The 18,673-nt window shown below is 34.9% G+C and overlaps 1 protein-coding gene across 2 annotated transcripts in view; it reads left to right on the forward strand.

Moving 5' to 3' along the window:
* Positions 1–6,940: 6,940 nt before the first annotated feature.
* Positions 6,941–18,673, forward strand: part of LOC146992766 (uncharacterized) — a 40,263-nt gene continuing 28,530 nt past the window's right edge. Inside the window, exon 1 of one of the 2 annotated variants that reach the window (XM_085809202.1) lies at positions 6,941–8,098. In XM_085809202.1, the coding sequence (XP_085665328.1) occupies positions 7,456–8,098 (643 nt within the window). In that variant the 5' untranslated portion in view covers positions 6,941–7,455. The remainder of the gene's footprint in view (positions 8,099–18,673) is intronic. The other variant, XM_085809201.1, reaches the window with a different exon arrangement.

Genomic DNA, 18,673 nt, shown 5'->3' on the forward strand with positions numbered 1-18,673 from the left:
GGTGAATAACGTATAAAAAATACTATGAAATAACTTAAGTTCGATTGGCGAACTCTAGCTTATTTTTGTAGATCCTAACTCACTGTAGAACAAGTTCCAAGATCTGTGACCTGCTTGGTCAGGCAAGTAATGGCCATCCTGCATCACCGGGTTCTAAATATGAATAATAAAGTAAATGAAATAAGTCAAAGCTGAAAAACAAGTAGTGAAGCTGAAAAATAAGTATGTACAGATGAGACTGAAGTTGTTGTCACTCGTTTACGTAGCGCACGCAAGCAGCAATTTCATCGGTCGTTGTTGTCTAATTATCAAATTTTGTAAACTTAAAATATTTTGTATAACTTAAAAAAAAAAAAAAAAAAAAAAAAAAAAAAACTAAACATTCACCTTACTTAGCCTTACTTAGCCTGCATGAACCAAGGAAGTTAGGACAGAAGGAGGGAAGGTTCAACTCAAACCGTGAATCTTTGCCGCCATGTTACTACCATTGTTATAATTTGTGCAAGAAAGTCTGTCATTGCAACATTTTCATCATGTAAGTCTATTTAGTAAGGGCAATTATAGAAAATTATCGCTGTGTAAGACATATATACATATATTGGGGGGAGATAAAATAAATGCTGCAGAATCTGTTCGACAAAAGCCATTTTATTCAAAGGGCAGTAGAAGAAAACATACTTTAATACATGTCATACATAGTTTATGGAAACAATTATGCCTCTGTTTTTGGATATATAAGCTAAAAGAGTATATCTCATTGGATATAAAAGCATTAACGTATGTAAATTTATATCTTTTCATAGTTATTTATTTCTGTGTAAAATATACATTTCGAAATATGTTGAAATACTTGCCAATTTTGTATGTCCTAGAATTACTAAAAGGTAAGGCCAAAACGCTTGTCATATTTAACCATTTGCTCATTACATTTAAAAATTAAATTTTATATGTATGTAAGGTTCAGTAAATAATCCGGAGTTAAAAAAATACTTGGTTGCATATTTCCAGAAATGATAAATATATTGTTACGGTTTTTGTATTGATTTAGCTATTTTTAAATAGAATTCATTAAAATTGTTTTATATTACCGTGCACTGCAGCACGATATTTATTTAAAGAGAAAGCTACGCCGGAAAGATTAAAAATAGAGGAGCACGCCCATTTAATAAATAGATATCTCGTAATTATACTCTTATAATATCGAGAAAATACGAGAAGTTTCTCTTGCATTTAAGAAGCTTATAAAAAGCGGGAGGAAAACCTCTCAGTTGTTTAGCAGTTGTTTTATGAGCTGTTTAGAAAACTGTTGTTGTTTACTGCAGCGAATTCGCGGTGAAATCGGATTAGCTTTCTCTATTTTGAATTAGTTCTGTTGAAAGTTTTGGTAGCTTAAAGATAACTACTGCGAGATATTGAGATATTTTACGATTATCTCTGAAGAAATTTAAGCATTGTGTATTTGTTCTTGGGATAAGACTAAATTTCATTCACTTTTCATCGGACTTGTGCATTCAATTCATTACGAGCCCGTACGTACGCAACACTTTTTTGTGTATTGAATGCCGATCACAAGAGCGATGTAAAAACAGTTGAGGCAATTCATGGCAGCCTTTGCTCATATAAAGAAGAGATAAAAGATTCTGTTAAAGGAGAAATGAAAGCGGGACAGGAATCCGTTATAGACGAGATGAATTTGGTACAAGAATCCGTTAAGGAAGAGATTGCAGCAACCATGCAGCGAATTTTTAAATTAAATATTAACTGTTAGTCTTCCTCGTGTCTGTGCTGTTATCGCTAGCGTGCAGAAACGCGGTGTGATATGTTTTGGTAGCATGCTCTGTTCTTTCGCTATGCAATTCAAAAATAAATAAATGTGATTAATTGAATACGTTTAGCTTATTTATCAATATGCAGAACCAACCTGCCGTAATTGGTGACATATGGACGAAAAATAAGTTAAGTTAATTGGTCACGTGCTTTGCTAAGCCTATCCAACTGTGGCGACTTCGCTTTCTGGATAATTACTATTATTTAATTTCTGCTCCGGGACCGTTTCCACATACTTGCGATGCCTCCTCCCGATCAGCAGAGCCAAGTCGCGAAAGTTGCACTTCGCATTCCACCTTTCTGGAAGGCTAACGTGCGTTTGTGGACCGCACAGTGTGACAATGCCTTCATTTAGAACGGAATTACAAGTGATGAAACGAAATTTTCTGCCGTTATAGCGAATATAGGTGCGAAGTTGCCTAAAACTATTGGTAATTTGCTAAAGTTCCTAGGCCTAATTAATTTCTATCGTAGGTTTTTGCCTCATGCAGAAGACAACCAGGCCTTGTTAAGCGACGTTTTAAAGGGATCTTCTGGCAGTAAAAATTCGAAGAAACCAATTATTTAGACTCCGCTTGCAACTGAGGCTTTTAACAAATGCAAACAAGCACTAGCTAATGCCACGTTACTTGCCCATTTTCTCCAACTGCCCCACTTGCTTTGCATGTAAGTGCATCTGATTATGCCATTGGTGGTGCATAGTATCAGGTTGTGGATTCCAAACTGCAGCCCTTAGGTTTCTTCTCGAGGATGCTCAGTACATCAGAAACTCGATACAGTGCTTATGACCGGGAGCTCCTTGCTTCTTATGCATCCATTCGCCATTTCAGACATATGTTGGAGGCTAGAGAGTTTACCGTCTTTACTGATCCTCCACGCCAGGTGAGGCATTTAGATTTCATCTCGCAATTCAAAAACTAACCTACAGCATATTCCAGGGCCTGAGAATATTCCTGTAGATATCATGTCCCGTATAGCTGCTTTAATTCTTCCTGCATCAGTTGATTATTCTAAAATACCTACAGCACGAACATTGGATGATGAGTTGAAGTCCTTACTGTCATCAGACACATCCCCGCAGTTAAAAAATTATTCTTCCGGAATCAAACATTGATCTATTCTGTGATGTATCGACTGGCAGAGTTCGTCTTTATGTCCCAACTCAGTTTCGCCAGGATGTTTTTGTTTCATTACACAACATTCAACATCAACAAAAAAAAAAAAAAAATACTATTACATCATTTTAAGAACAAGTCTCTATAAATAATAAAAGTACATTTATAGTCAGTCTGATTTACAATTAATTGTAATCCTAACTATTAGCTCTGAATATTTTTATGTCGCATCAAAAAACTGAACCTCAATTTTTTCAGCTTTTCCTTGCCCTTTACCAATAGCCGGGCATTTGCTCCTTGAGCAATGGTTGGGAATGGACGAACCCATCGATCATTTAGCCATCTCACCACACAGGGGATATATCATTATTATACTTAAGAGAAGGAGATTAGACTTCGGTGCTATAGTTACTCATTACATTGTCTTATTTCATTTTCTAGAATAATTAAGAGCATTCTTTAAAAGGTAAATCTATAGCGTAAGTTCCTAATATTTGTGATACCCTTAAATATGAGTCAGCTGTTGAGCTGATGAGTAAGAAAAGCAGGTATTTTGCCAGTCGAGTTCGCGAATGTCCTTAGGAAATGGAATGAGTAATGCACACAAAATATACACTCAGTTGCAGAAAATGTGATAACATTATACCCAAAATTAAAAATGAGAGAAAACTTATTACTGTTGGTTCTTATTGGCTATAAATTTGCCATCTCACCACACAGAGCACTGTCTGTGCTGCAACGCAGGGGATATATCATTATTATACTTAAGAGAAGGAGATTAGACTTCGGTGCTATAGTTACTCATTACATTGTCTTATTTCATTTTCTAGAATAATTAAGAGTATTCTTTAAAAGGTAAATCTATAGCGTAAGTTCCTAATATTTGTGATACCCTTAAATATGAGTCAGCTGTTGAGCTGATGAGTAAGAAAAGCAGGTATTTTGCCAGTCGAGTTCGCGAATGTCCTTAGGAAATGGAATGAGTAATGCACACAAAATATACACTCAGTTGCAGAAAATGTGATAACATTATACCCAAAAATAAAAATGAGGGAAAACTGATTACTGTTGGTTCTTATTGGCTATAAATTTGCCACCCAGCTCTTAGAGGATTTTTCTAGGATTCGAATCAGGCCCAGCGATATGACAGCTGGCACTACCAACCATAACAGTGAAAACAACAGCAGCAATTTCCCCTAGGTTGGAATAAATATTTCTTCTCTGCACATAAATACTGCAGCAAAAGTAAGATACATTACTGCTTAAATTTGCAAATGATCATAATAGTTTTAATTCATAAGAGCTTTATTTTTTCCCGGAATAATTCACAAATTATAATTTCTTGCCAGTTTAATATAAATTTTGTTTAATTCTTACACCAGCGAATAAATTTTAAATAGTATAAAATGCCAGGAATATTCATAATAAATTTCAAATTCAAAATAATCTGAAAAATAATAATAATCGATATTATCTATGAAAATAAAAGTAGAAATATTAGTTGTTAAAAAAACTACAAACTGTGAATAATTATGTTTACCCCGTAAAAAGTAAGAACAATCCACATTACAGGAATATAATATTCAAACGATTTGTTAGTTTGCACGCAGATGAAATTCTGAACCAAGGTAGGTTAGAAACATCTTGCGTTATCTCAATGGTTTAAATTATTACAAAAACATTATTAGTTGTATACATTATAAATCACCTGAATTAGACATATTTTAAATTATATCAGTTAAAAATTTTGTTGAAAAGTAAAATAAAGATGTAAATTACTAAGAAAAACACGTGCATTACTATTAAATCGCTCAATCAAATTGTAAAGTTTGTTTAAGCTAACACGTTATTTTTTGTGCTAATTCTTTTTTGTGATTTTTGTTTCTTCCATCACCCTTCACCAGAATGCAGATTAGATTTAAACGAGGAGTCAATTTGTAGTTGAGAAGTTTAAAGACATGGCTGGTTCATTTCCTTAGTCTCCTGCATGCTCATCTAAGTTTGGTGCATGATTTTTGAATTTCCTAACTCCACGATGGTTCTAGCAGATTGATATAGACATCGCGGCTACTTGTATTTTATATATTTCAATACTTACATTTCTGTTACCCACAAATAGTGCTGCCTAGATTTTGTTAAAATTTTAGTTGCACGTAATTTTTAATGGGCATTTTAGCTAAGTTTCCTCTTTGGTCTGTGTTCCTTGAGCTCAGAATTCTAATTAAGTGTAAAGCGTAGGAAGGTTAAACCATGAAGGCAGAAGTAATGGAGCAGCTATTAGCCACCTTCACTATGGGATCGACTAAAGCCACTTTCACGGATAAGCTTTACTGCCTCGTTCGTTTTCATCGGCCCATTCAGATTGGTTATCACGTGTAATCCTATGCGTTTTCATTATTCAAACGTGCTAATAAAAACACCGCTTTACAATTAAACTAAAATTTTTATGAACCTATTAAAATCCTTATTGAACTTATTACAATTATATTTTAGTAGCATTAGCGATTTGCAATAAGGATGAAAATAGATATTAATAAATGCTTTTAAATTGCAATGACAGGCATGGAAGCGTAATTTCAAAGCAATTAATTATTGTGAACTGCATAAACATAGATGAATAATATAAGTGACAACAGCAAAATAGAAACTGTATGCATATAAAACATGAATAACTAATACTTTAATAATGAAAATCCTAGTAAATGTAGAATATGTTTGGAAATCATATAACTGGTAAATAATCAGAAATAAAAACTGAAGAAAAGTTGACCTTAAAAATACTTATAGCGGATTCTTCCAAATTTTTGGGCTGTTAGGAAACGTTCAAACAGGTCATAGCACGTAAAAGCTATTACCTTCGTTTACACCGGTGGAACAGTGTTTAATCCGTTGCCAAGCATGGGAGGTAAATTTGCTCATATATGAATGTGCAGCTGATTTAGCGAAATCATCTACCGGATGTATACCAGATGAATAATCGCAACGATTATTCAGTTTCAGTTTTTAGAAAAGGCTAGCATAACTTTCAAACAGTTAGAATATTTAGGCAAAACCATTGTAACTGTTTGCGTGACGTAGCAATTGCTGATCGCCTAACAAATGAAGATGGGCTACTACAAGTTGTGACAGCTATATCATCAGCTGAGTGCTCCCTTATGGTTATACTACTAGGCAGTTTATCTTTGCGACCTGGCCAGGTAGCCAAATTTCAGAGTTTTACCATTTGATGTGGCATACGATCTTAATTTATCTTTCAAGTTATAACTGTAGCTGATTAACGAGAGATTTAAACTGCAATAAAAGTACTTTTTAAGATATTATATATTAGTTTTTTAAATACCATGATTGTTATTTAATTTATAAATTCATCCATTCATAATTTTTAGAAACACTTGCATTATATTATAATTAATAAACTATATTTCTAACACCAATCAGTAATGCAATCAAATATGCCTTCGCAATTGTTGTTTGGTATTACTAAGGCAACTCGGCTCAAAAGAATTGTTTGGTTTTTTAATATCAAGCGAAATGAATGAGGAAATGTCTTTAGGTCACGTGATATGTTATTGCTTATTGCCCTCTGTCAGAGTTAAGAGACCTTTTGGTAGACATCTTAGAATTGTGATAGTATTTTAAACAATGGAATGGCGCCTCTTTGATTTGTAAATGCGGGTTTAGGATTTGGGGCACCTCGTGCGATTTTCGCTTTCAATGATACTTCCGTTCAATCGTCATCGAACTTCAAACCCAAGTATCAATTTACTTATCTGGAAACAATTGTCAGTTCTGCCACCTTCTGTGTATGATTGATTGAACTCTATGGCTCTTACTGTTATCTTTCGAATGGTGACCTTACATGTTAGCCTTTTATTCACGCCCACAGTTAAGCCTCCATAAAGAGATGACTATATCTGTTCTTAGTCAATAACTCTATTGTTGACGCTGATATGATTCGAGTTTTTATTCACCAACCTAATCAGTATCTTCTTCAATTTTATCTTTACATGAAAGCTTTTCTTTTATTTCCTTTCTGGTCTTAATTGTGTTATAAGGGGCGTATTTTCTAAACGATATCATAGATGTGGATAAAGTCAGATTGGTCAATATTTATTTCTTCCAGAGAAGTTCGACTTGTAATGGTACATTAAAAAATAATGAGTAGGAATTTTTGGAGACCTTTTACACGGAGTTCATAGGAAAAAATCAGAATAAGTGACGCAGTTTGATGATTCATATTTGAAGACTGCATTAACAAGTTTTTGGGATATTTTGGATATTTTAACGAGAGTGAATGAAATTTCATTTACAGTTTTCAGACGAAATAACCTCTTTGATGAGGATAGTAGTACGCACCATACGTCTATTATACTTACACGTGTATATATGAATTTTATGCTTGTAAATTGGCTTTCTTATCGAATTTTTGTAGGAGTAATGCTCCATACATTTTAATTGAATAAAGAGAAGATAAGAAGACTTATAACTGCAAATTAAAAAAGGGCCTATTACAATGTCAGTTGCTCTGTATCCAAACTGCAATTTACTTAAAGTGCCTAGTTTTAACTGGAGTGGTCGTTTATACCAATGTGTTAATCAATCGACTCCACATTCTTTGACTTACGCTTGTTTGGACTGCTTTAGCGTTATGAATGAAACCACATCAATTGTGTACCCACCCAACAGTTCGAAAATGCTTTGGAGAGATCATCCTAGTTTTATTCCTGACTTGTCGAGGAATGCTGCCCCATCTTTAGATGAACAAAATGAAAGATTTCATGTTGGAAATCAGAGTTCCTGCGACACAGAAATGTTTCAAAAACTATCCAAAAATAAATTTGAAAACGTTTGTGAATCAGAAGCCAGTACGTTTTCAAGCAGTTCTAAGACGACTCGAATTTGGAGGCCATTCTTGCCAGCATCTCCAAATCAAAGTGAAGAACATTGGACTAAAAGTTGCATCGATGTAAAAAACGAAGCGAATTTTCAGACACAGAATACCGTAATTCCGAGTATTATTCCTTCCCGCGTCAAAATAGGATTTTCGAAGACATCAGTATTTACAGCAGTTAAGAAGAAAAATTATTGCTGTTCTCAATGCCCTTCAAGATACGCAAATAACACACAGTTAATGAGCCATACCATAACGCATAGAGGTAAGTGTTTGTTTTATTTTACTATATTAAAACAGAGAAGTTAAAGTAAGATTAAAGGTGACATAATATTTGTAATATTAATCATTTGGCATGTTTTATTTATCAGTGTATTTAATGTGGTTACTTATGTATAAGATTGAATACGAACTTTTAAAAGATTTATGAATGATCGAAGCAACATAAATATTTTGACATTCACAGATAAATGCCATCACAATTGTGAGATTGTGAAAATAATTCATGAATCATCTAATGCTTTGTTAATAACAAAATATATAGAGTTTTCATAAAAGTCAGCAGCGTAAGGATTTTAAGTGGAGGATATAAATCAAAATAAATGCGGAAAGACGGAAATTCAAAAATCAAATCCGAAATCCAAAAGGACGTACTTTATGTGACATACGTATACAAATGTATGCTTGCGAATCATCATTGATTAATTTGTTTGAAGTATATTGAAAATCCATTTAAATATTGCCGATAAATGCAAATAATATAATTGATAAACTTGCTGGTATTTTTGCAACAATTTCAAAACACGAACAATAAGCACAAAATAGGATTTCAATTATAATATATTGCAGATTTATTTTACATTTTTAAAACATATTAAAAGTTATTTAACTTCCCAGTTCGGTAGAGGGTAGGATGTGTTAGCTTTTAATATAGTAGTTGCAAAATATAAAACACACAAATTAGGAGAGTTTCAAATTCAATATTCTGTTTAGTGATTCGCTAGCCAAGAAGTTTAACAAGAAAACCAAACGAAATAATTTGTATATGTTGTATGTCTGTACAATGTAGTAACAGCAAAGAAATATATGTTCACAGCAATTTAATTTGGTAGAAACGTAGCTCTCAGGAAATATGTGTATAGAAATTATTATAACAATTTTTGTTTTTAAATTTTAGCGTGGTTAGTTAAATTGCAAATTTTAGTAACTGCAAAACAATTTTCAATGCTCTTTTGAACAAGTAATACTTTTCTGAGGGATCTATTTATTTTGCATACATAAAAATCTTACCATTTTCAGAGATCACTGTACAGAGTCATTAGGGTTTTTGATACTACAGACGTGAGAAAATGTGCATTGCCCTCGCCGGCATTCGAGCCTTGGCCCTCTCGAATACGCGCTGTGTTTCCAATTACACTACGAAGGCAGGAGGAAAAGAGCGAGAAAATGCCTTATGTACTCCCCTTTTTAAAGGAGACTGGGGATAGGGAATTCAATCACCAAATCGTGGTGGTGAAGACATTTCAACTCGAGCGCTACTTGTAGAGTCATTTGATGCTGGAGATGTAAAAAATATGCAGTGTCCTCATCGGGACTCGAACCCTGGACCTCTAAAATATGCGTCGAAAATGCTTCTAATTACACAACGAAGGCATGTAGAAAGAAGAAAATACCTTATAACTCGTTTCCTCCGAAAATACTAGCTCTGACTCAGTGGTGTGGTAAAAGAAATTTAAATCCCCTTCATTTGTACTCAGACCTTTCCTACTGCATCAGGAAGATCTGTTTTATTGCATCAATAGGATCCGAAGTTGCAATATAAGTTTTTATTATATTCAATGATAATCAGATATGGAATATTAAAAACGGTGTTTCACATTTTATAGTAAAAATGATTAGTTATCAGGTTCAATGTTTCTTCTTACCTTCTTCGGAAACACACAATGACCTGACTAGAACAGAGAGCTTACTAAAGCTATGTTCACTAATTGTAGTAAGTAGACAGGATACAGACGAAGGGTATACAAAACCCTTTATTTTTTCTTTATATACAATGACTTCCGTACTTCGGAATACAATGACCCTCCACTCGGGGTCTAACTTAAAAGATATCAAAATAAAACTAAACTCTAATTTAACTTTAGAATAAGATTGGCCTTATAATAACAGGAAGCGTATGTAGCACAGAGACTGTGAACACTACAATACGTTTAATTTATCAAGAGGATTAAAACCTCTGGCCTGGAAGGCAAAGTAGCAACTGCGTAACTTCTAAGGTAAGCGGCCTGCTTCGAACTCACGGCTTCCTCTCTTCTGCTTGGCAAAAAGGCCACACTTAAATACTTGGCGTTCGCCAGACAACTTTGCATAAACTCCTTCACGCTTATAATTCTGGCCGGAAGTAGAAAATAAGAAGTGATAGTAAAGATTTAAAATAAAATAAACGTTAGTAAAACTTAAGATCCTTACATAGTTATCTGACTAGATTTGGAGAAATGCGTTTAAACTTACTGTATTTTTGTCACAATAAATCTATGCCTTATTCATTGTTTCAAAACATTTTAAACTTCATCCGATAACGTAACATGCGCACGTCGGGAAATGCTAACCATTAGCATATCCTAGCATGTTCTACCTTTCATGCAAATTTCATGTTTGTTGTGCGCTTGCCTGGTGTAGCTAATTTCATGGCCAACAATGCACTATACTGATGGCCATAAAAGTTTCTGCACCACGCAGGAAGAGTACAACAAGCATGAAATTTGCATGAAAGGTACTGCATGTTAGGATATTTATTTATTTAGGACGCAGTCCGGTCCGCCTGACGAGTAAAGCTCGTCTTATGACACGAAGGAGCTGCGCCCATACTACACAACACACTAGATACCCCATTCTAGAACGTTAAGCGCTGGGTGAGTATGCAGATGACGAATGCAAGCCAGCAACTTTCATTTTCTCTGTGACATTCTGCGTGACATGGCTGTAAGAGCCGCATGGCCGAAAGAACAACATGTCTGTCCTCTCACGCGAAACACAGAGAAAATCACGTCACAGAGAAAATGAAAGTTGCTGGCTTGCATTCGTCATCTGCATACTCACCCAGCGCTTAACGTTCTAGAATGGGGTATCTAGTGTGTTGTGTAGTATGGGCGCAGCTCCTTCGTGTCATAAGACGAGCTTTACTCGTCAGGCGGACCGGACTGCGTCCTAAATAAATAAATATCCTAACATGCAGTACCTTTCATGCAAATTTCATGCTTGTTGTACTCTTCCTGCGTGGTGCAGAAACTTTTATAGCCATCAGTATAGTGCATTGTTGGCCATGAAATTAGCTACACCAGGCAAGCGCACAACAAACATGAAATTTGCATGAAAGGTAGAACATGCTAGGATATGCTAATGGTTAGCATTTCCCGGCGTGCGCATGTTACGTTATCGGATGAAGTTTAAAATGTTTTGAAACAATGAATAAGGCATAGATTTATTATGACAAAAATACAGTAAGTTTAAACGCATTTCTCCAAATCTAGATAACTAATCATTTTTACTATAAAATGTGAAACACCTTTTTAATATTCCATATCTGATTATCATTGAACCACTGGGTACAGATACCGGTCACTTTATAAGGTATTTCTTCCGCCTTCCTAGCGTGCCTTCGTAGTGTAGAGGTTCTGCACGCTGGGCCGGTATTCCAGAGGTCCGTGGTTCGATTCCCGGCGAAGGTGGTTGCATATTTTTCATACCTAATGTCTCTATAGCTTCTTGTTCGCATAGCCGATAATGTGGACAACTGCCGTCTGACGTGTTAAGGACCATGTCTGTGCCTTATTTTCGCGGCCTGTGTGACGCCACCTCTCAACAAGATGATGCACAACAGTATGTTGCCCGTACTGTCCTGAATTTTTTTGATACAGAGGGTAAGAACACAATGACCCGATCCATCTAGTCGATAAACGACCCTATGATCATAATGGGCCGCCTCATTCGTGCCACAAAGGAGGATATTCAGCAGCTCGACCTCGTCTCAATAAAATACACCGGAAAAATCAGCTAACCACCGGAAATGAAACCTAGATTACTAACTCCAGTTGTTTAGATTCTAAGGAAACTTAAATAAATACCTATAAATGCCGATAACGACTATGTAACAAGTTGAGAGTGTTTAAATGATCAAGAAATCTTTAAGAACGTGAATAGGGTACGGTTTGAGGTCACTGAAAGATTATCGGTTAAATGATAACTTTTTTTACACAAGGTATTTTTAAATGAAATGAGAGTTTGGGACAATTATACTAAGAGCTTTAAATAAACAATTTCTGCCTCACAAAATATTTTCTACATTAATAAGGGGATTCCAAAGACAATTCATAGGTTAAAGAAAGCTCCGCTTTTCCCATAATTGCAGCAATTGGAGAAGATATTCGTTTAGAACATCTATTCGGCCTTTTAAATAAAAATTAACTACTGTTGTTGTTGTTTGTTATTCTCCTAACCTGAGATGATCTCGATCAGGTCCATGAATTCAACGTGGCTAAGGGGTAGTAAGCGCCCTTCGTTTGGCTTGCACCTTGGGCTACAGGCTACAATTCAACTCTTGTCTAACTTCGTTTCAATTTTGAAGTATGATTTTCCCTTAAAATATCCCTTGAAGGAGGGTTCCCTGTAGGAGAATGTTCCTTTGGGGACGAATTCTTACCCATCTTGCTCTATAACCAACCTCTAAAGAGGACGTTCGATCGGATAGTATTTTACTGTTGTTGTGACTTAAATCCCTTGTCTGACAGTAACATCAGATTAAGACCACTAATTTTACCGTAGCCAGTATGCAAGTGTTGCTTGTCTTATTAGCTTGGGCCTTGGGCAACGTATAGGTGACAGTACGAATTTGCCTAGCTCTATCCCACTTTTGAAGGAGAAATCTCCCGAGGGCGGTTCCAAAAGGCTGCCTTTTTTTCGCCAGCCTCTTGATAGGATTTTCGGCTTGATAATATTTTAAGTGCCATTCCTGAAAGACACTATATACTGGAAGACATCCATGTCTCCTCTGGGACTCGAACCCGGGACCAAATCTATGGCCCACAGTTCTTTCACCACCATGAAAACAGAGAAGCTAATTAAATTTCTGTATGAAATAATAGGCAAATATTGATTTGGCGAATTTCCTAGAAGTACTGTGCACGAATTCATTTTTAGTACTTAAAGTAATTAGTCGCTTTATGAGAGGTTTTCTAAAAATACAGTCGCACAAAGTTTCCGCAAGAAGAGCAGCATTGCATTTATAAATAAACACGTGTCAGCATCTTAGACACTCCTAAAATAATATTGGATAATAGTCAACATCAATTAAGTGAAATACGCACGGTTCTGGGAGTATAAAGTTTAAACATTTATAGTTTGTCCTTTACAGTCATAAATTTACTATTCTCAGTTGATTTAACATTGCTCATTTCTTCTAAAATAGTTTAATCATTCTTAATAACATAAAGTTAATATTTTTCGTCTTTAGATCGAACTATTTTAACTAACTTGAGATATAAAAGAACTTTCTAATCAACTCAGTTAATTTAAAAGATCTTTCACATGATGCAGCTCACGGCTGAAAGAAAACTCAAAGAATTAGGTGAATAGTTAAACATATTAAGAGATTTCAAATCTTTTTCATTCCAGTTTCGGGTTCTTTGCTTTTATTTTTTGTCGTGCTTTTCCGTATTCTTGCGTTTTCCTTTATACATTGCCCTTATTGCATTAAAATTATATATATTAAAAATTATTATTGATATAAAATTATAACGTGAAATAATTTTAGTGTATTTTTGCCTTATATTTATTTTATATCACTTTTCCTTACTGTATGATACAGCTTCCTCAGTATATGATTCCTTATTATTCCTCACTGTATGACTATTACTTTATTCCTTACTGCATGATCAACAAACAATTTAATTATCAGTTTTATTCATGAATTTTCTGTAATCAGCAGGATATTAATTATGCCAATCAATTTCCGGTTCATATTCAGCTATAGACTTAACAGTAAGCTCCTTTAAAATTTATTCGATCTACATGGAGGTCAATACCAACCTCGTTGGGATTGGATTGGATTACTCAATTATGGCAAAGCACACGAGGGCTATCTGCCTAAAGGGATGGATGCCTTCGTGGAGGACTTTCTAAGGGAAACTGGCTCGTATACACGTTACACATGGGAAAAACTACGAAAACACCCATACAGCCAGCCCGTTCGAACTTCGGACCGAACTACCAGTGTTCAGCGTCTTTACCGCTCGGCCGCTACCATCCTCGTTGGAAGCTCTTGGTTTAACCCTTCGGTGGTTACGAGATTAAGCAGTTCTTTCTTACTAAATACCCGCGATACCTGTCAGTCGTAAATTTATAATGCGAGTTGTGTTCATTTGCTTCCACTGCCAGTGCGTAATTAGTACAGGAGCTGAGCTCGTTGATGACCATCAAAAGGTTAAACTAAGGTTTCAGCAATGCTTTCTAATAAAGGTTTTAGAACTTCTTCAACCAAAATAATGATATAGTTTGTGTTGTTATCACTATTCATGGAAAATATTAAACACCGAAACCTTCCTGAAATGACCAGTTTATCTTATGTAATAACTTAAAAATCAACAAGTACATGAGAAAGTAAAATTTTCGCTCAGATATATACTCCTTTTCCAGCATCGCTAAATTAGGGGTATTAAATTTATACTATGATAATTTCCAGAATTTTTTGCTAAAAATCCTTCAAAGTGATTACGTTTTTCTTACTCTTTATATGTTCAAACTTTTCTACTTGGATTTTGAAGATTTCGTTTGTCTTTATAAATCAAATCTTTCCTTTTCTCTTTCTTTCCATTTTGTGTCTTCTACCTGTTTCATGTTTTTACATAATTAACTAAACCTAATCATCGCTTCCTCGTTGGTACACTATACTAAAACCTTCATTTGTTGCAGCAGTATAGCAATCCAGTACTTGAGGTTAAAAGCATTTGCAGGATGCATTTTAAGCTAGTTTAGCAAGATGACTCCATCGCAATATTTAGAAAATATATCAGAGTTTTTTCCTGCAGATATACATAATACTATCTCGTTTCTGTTGCTCTGCTTTTGATCTAATTTTAAAGAGAGAATTATCTTCATAATATGTTATAACCATCTATTCAAATACTCAGTATTTTAAATATTCCTGCTAAAATTTGATTTGACAGACAAGTATAACGGATGTGTTACACTCTTTGAAGTGGTTCACTCTCAAGGTAAGAAAAGTAAATCCTTAATTTTATATGAATTTGGCATAAATTTCAAATTTATGTTTGAAGAATCTCAATAATTATGTTTAATGTTGTGGTTGGAATATTTTGAACTTGAGGGCAGTAATGTTTATCATGTCTTAAAAGTATTATTTGCCTTTTTGCCATTCATGATTAGAACTAGATTATTTAAATAGGACTAAGTCTTTTCAATGAGGTCGAAAAATACAACATTCCTGAAATTTTGTTATTCCGAGCCATGTTATAGCAGCAGAGTTATGCAGAACGGATTTTTAATAATGCAGAAATTATCAAGTAATAATATTTATCCTAAAATAGAAAGTTTTGGCGATAACGAGAGGCTAATAATGAGGGGCGGACTAAGTTTGGTTGAAAGGAGGCAAAGGAAATCCATTCTTAACTATAAGGCTTCTAGGGATTATCATAATTTTATTAACAGTTAAATTTTGAGTTAAACTTCTTTCCTGTCAAATTCTTAACTTCAACTTACTACTTCCGGCCAGAACGTAGTTTTAGAATCACGTCTGAACACATAATGAGGAGGAGCAGTATTTAACCGCGAAGTTCTGATTGCTGAGTTAGACAGAATGAGAGATTCTGATTAGCGCGCGTCCGCATTTTTGGCTACTCTCTCTCAAAGCTGTTATTACGCTCGGCCGTACTCAGGCCCTGGATAGCTTCGCAGTCATCTCGTGTTTAAGGGGCCAACTCCATCAAACTTTGATGGCTTCGGCTATATCTCTTTTATTTTAGATTAGTTTTAGTTTACTTCTTAGCATCTTAAATTCAAGCCCAAGTGTCGGATTTTATTCTAGAACTCCAAGACGGAGTTCTGTTAAATCTTATTTGAATAATAAAGGGTTATTTACCCTTCCATCTTGTTGTTTCTTATCACACGAACTCAAGCGATTATTCGCTTATGAGTTCTTAAGATTCTTCGCGTTCAACAATAACTTAGCATTTACAAAGTGAGGAACTCTACAGGCTATTATTTAAAAGAAAAGAATAAAATTTACAATATATAGAGATGTCACAAAAGTGCAATTAAAATGTTTGCTAAATAAGTGTATTTTTTGTGCACGTTAAGGTTTGGTTTGGTTTATTAGATTACGGCAAAGCACTCGAGGGCTCTCTGCCTTAAAGGAGGGATGCCTTCGTGAAGGACTTTCATGCAGCCAGCCCGTTTGCGGGATTTGAACCTCGGACCGAACTACCAGTGTTCAGCGACGTTACCGCTCGGACGCACGTTGAGAAGCGCATACATTCTATGCATTAGTAGTCGCATATACACATATTAAATATGAATGCGATTGAGATAGTTGAATTTTTTAATCATTTTTGTAAATTTTAAATGAGTTGAACGTTTTTTAATAATTTACTTGCATTACGTATTTAAAATACATTTCAGTTCTTCTACTATATAAGTGAATGTTTATGTTCATTAAATGATTGAGCGAATCTGCAAAATAATTGCATCCAAATCATGTAACAATTTCATTTCAATGGATAGCAATATGCATGATTCCAAATTCTCAGAGGATGAAATTCTTAAGTGTGTTAATATGATCTTCTATTCCAAAAACGTCTTTTCTGATTGGCCCTTCGGTATAACTAATAGCACACAGAAGATTTAGTAATGTTAATAATTATTATGTAAAGTTATCCTCATTTAAAAGTAGCCAATTATTTATAATTTCAGCTTTTGCTGTACCTTCTTCTGTTCCGTCTCCTCACCAGAATACAGATCAGTTAGATTATTTAAGCTGAAGTTTTGTGTTTGTAAGACAAAGCGTGTTTCTGCCTCTTGAGTCACATTATTTGGTTTTGCCACATCTGATAAAATTTTAATTATTCTGTTTGCGTTAATGCCGTCATTTAAATTATTATGCTGGTTATAGTTCTGAGCCAATTTAGTTTAAGTTCATTGTGTAGTCTCCGACTACTAAGCTCAGTTTAAATTTTGAATTTGGCTGTTACTTTTGCAACTTAAAGTACACACAAATACTTAAAGTACACAAGCAGTAACTGACGTTATAAGCACGAGATGTGCATTTATGATCAGGTTCTTATTTAAATAAAAGGGTTATTTTAACCTTTTCAAGTCTCTAGTTACTTCAGACACAGCGTTAATACGTAAGTTTATCTCTGTGTTTAGCGTATAGTTTATCGTTGCGTCTAGTGTTATCTAGATCTATTAGGATTTTGGAACTAGTTTATGTTCCCACAGAGAACCAAACTCTATAATGATATGTATTATTATAAGGCTTTTGGATACCGGAATATGGATAATCATATTCTCTAAAGCGATATTATGCTTCAAAGAAAGTTTTTTTTTATAAAGTTACCGAAATTGTCCCATCCCACATTAGCTTTGGAAAATTTGGCCTCTAAAACTGCAATTACACAAAGTTTCCGCAGGAGTTTATTTGTGGAAACAGCATAGGTAGCGCCACATATTCTACTGCTTTAGTAAGTTTCGGAAATTGCCTCATAGTCTGTATTGAATTCGCCTCTTTTTATACAGGTCCAGGGTGAACGGTTATAAGGTATTTCTCCCACTTTCCTAGCGAGCCTTCGTGGTGTAGTGGTTCTGCACACTGATCCGGTATTTCAGAGGTCCATGGTTCGATTCCCGACGAAGGTGGTTGCATATTTTTCATCTCTCTGGCTTCCAAAAAAATCCTAATGTCTCTACACGGTTATAAGGATTATGTTAATTTTATTAACAGTTAAATTTTGAGTTAAACTTCCTTTCCTGTCGCTTCTTAATTTCAACTTACCACTTCCAACCAGAACGTAGTTTTAGAATCACGTCTGAATGCTAATGAGGAACGGTATTTAACCGCGAAGTTCTAGTCTTAGGGAGAGAGATACCAGATATTCTGGCTGCACGCGTCCGTCTTTTTAGGCTACTCTCTCGTAAGCTATTATTACGCTCGGGCGTACTTTAGGCCCTTGATAACTTCGCAGTCAATTAGCGTTAAGGGGCCAACTCTGTTAAAATTTTGATAGCTTCGGCTATATCGTTTTAGTTAAGATTAGTTTAGTTTAATTCTTAGTCTCTTAAGTTGAAGCCCAAGTGTCGGCTTTATTGTACAACTCCAAGACGGAGTTCTGTTAAACCTTATTGGAATAATAAAGGGTTATTTTACACTTCTATCTTGTTGTTTCCTGTCACACAAACTCAAGCGATTATTTGCTTATCAGTTCTTAAGATTCTTCACTTTCAAAGGTAACTTAGAATTACACAGTGGAGAATCCTACACGGTAGCTAAATACAATTTTCTCAAGAAACTCACTGAGAGCTTTCTTGCTGAATCAGTGGAAGACAAAGATCTAGAGAAGTGGCGGTGCTGTTACCATGTGATTTACGAATTTGGATGAAGCGTAGACGCACCAGTTTTGAATTTAAAATCTTGGTTTTGTAAATAATTGAAATCTTAGCTACTAGGGCAAGCAGCGTCGTCTTTTTAAATATGACAAGACATCACTTATATTAAAATTTCAGTTGTAACCCTTCAGGATTAGTTTAATGAATTTTATTTGAATTCAAATTT

The sequence above is a fragment of the Stegodyphus dumicola genome, chromosome X2 (genome assembly GCF_044657685.1).
Source record: "Stegodyphus dumicola isolate Sdum_Otavi_A_Nest chromosome X2, ASM4465768v1".
Taxonomy (NCBI): Eukaryota; Metazoa; Arthropoda; class Arachnida; order Araneae; family Eresidae; genus Stegodyphus; species Stegodyphus dumicola.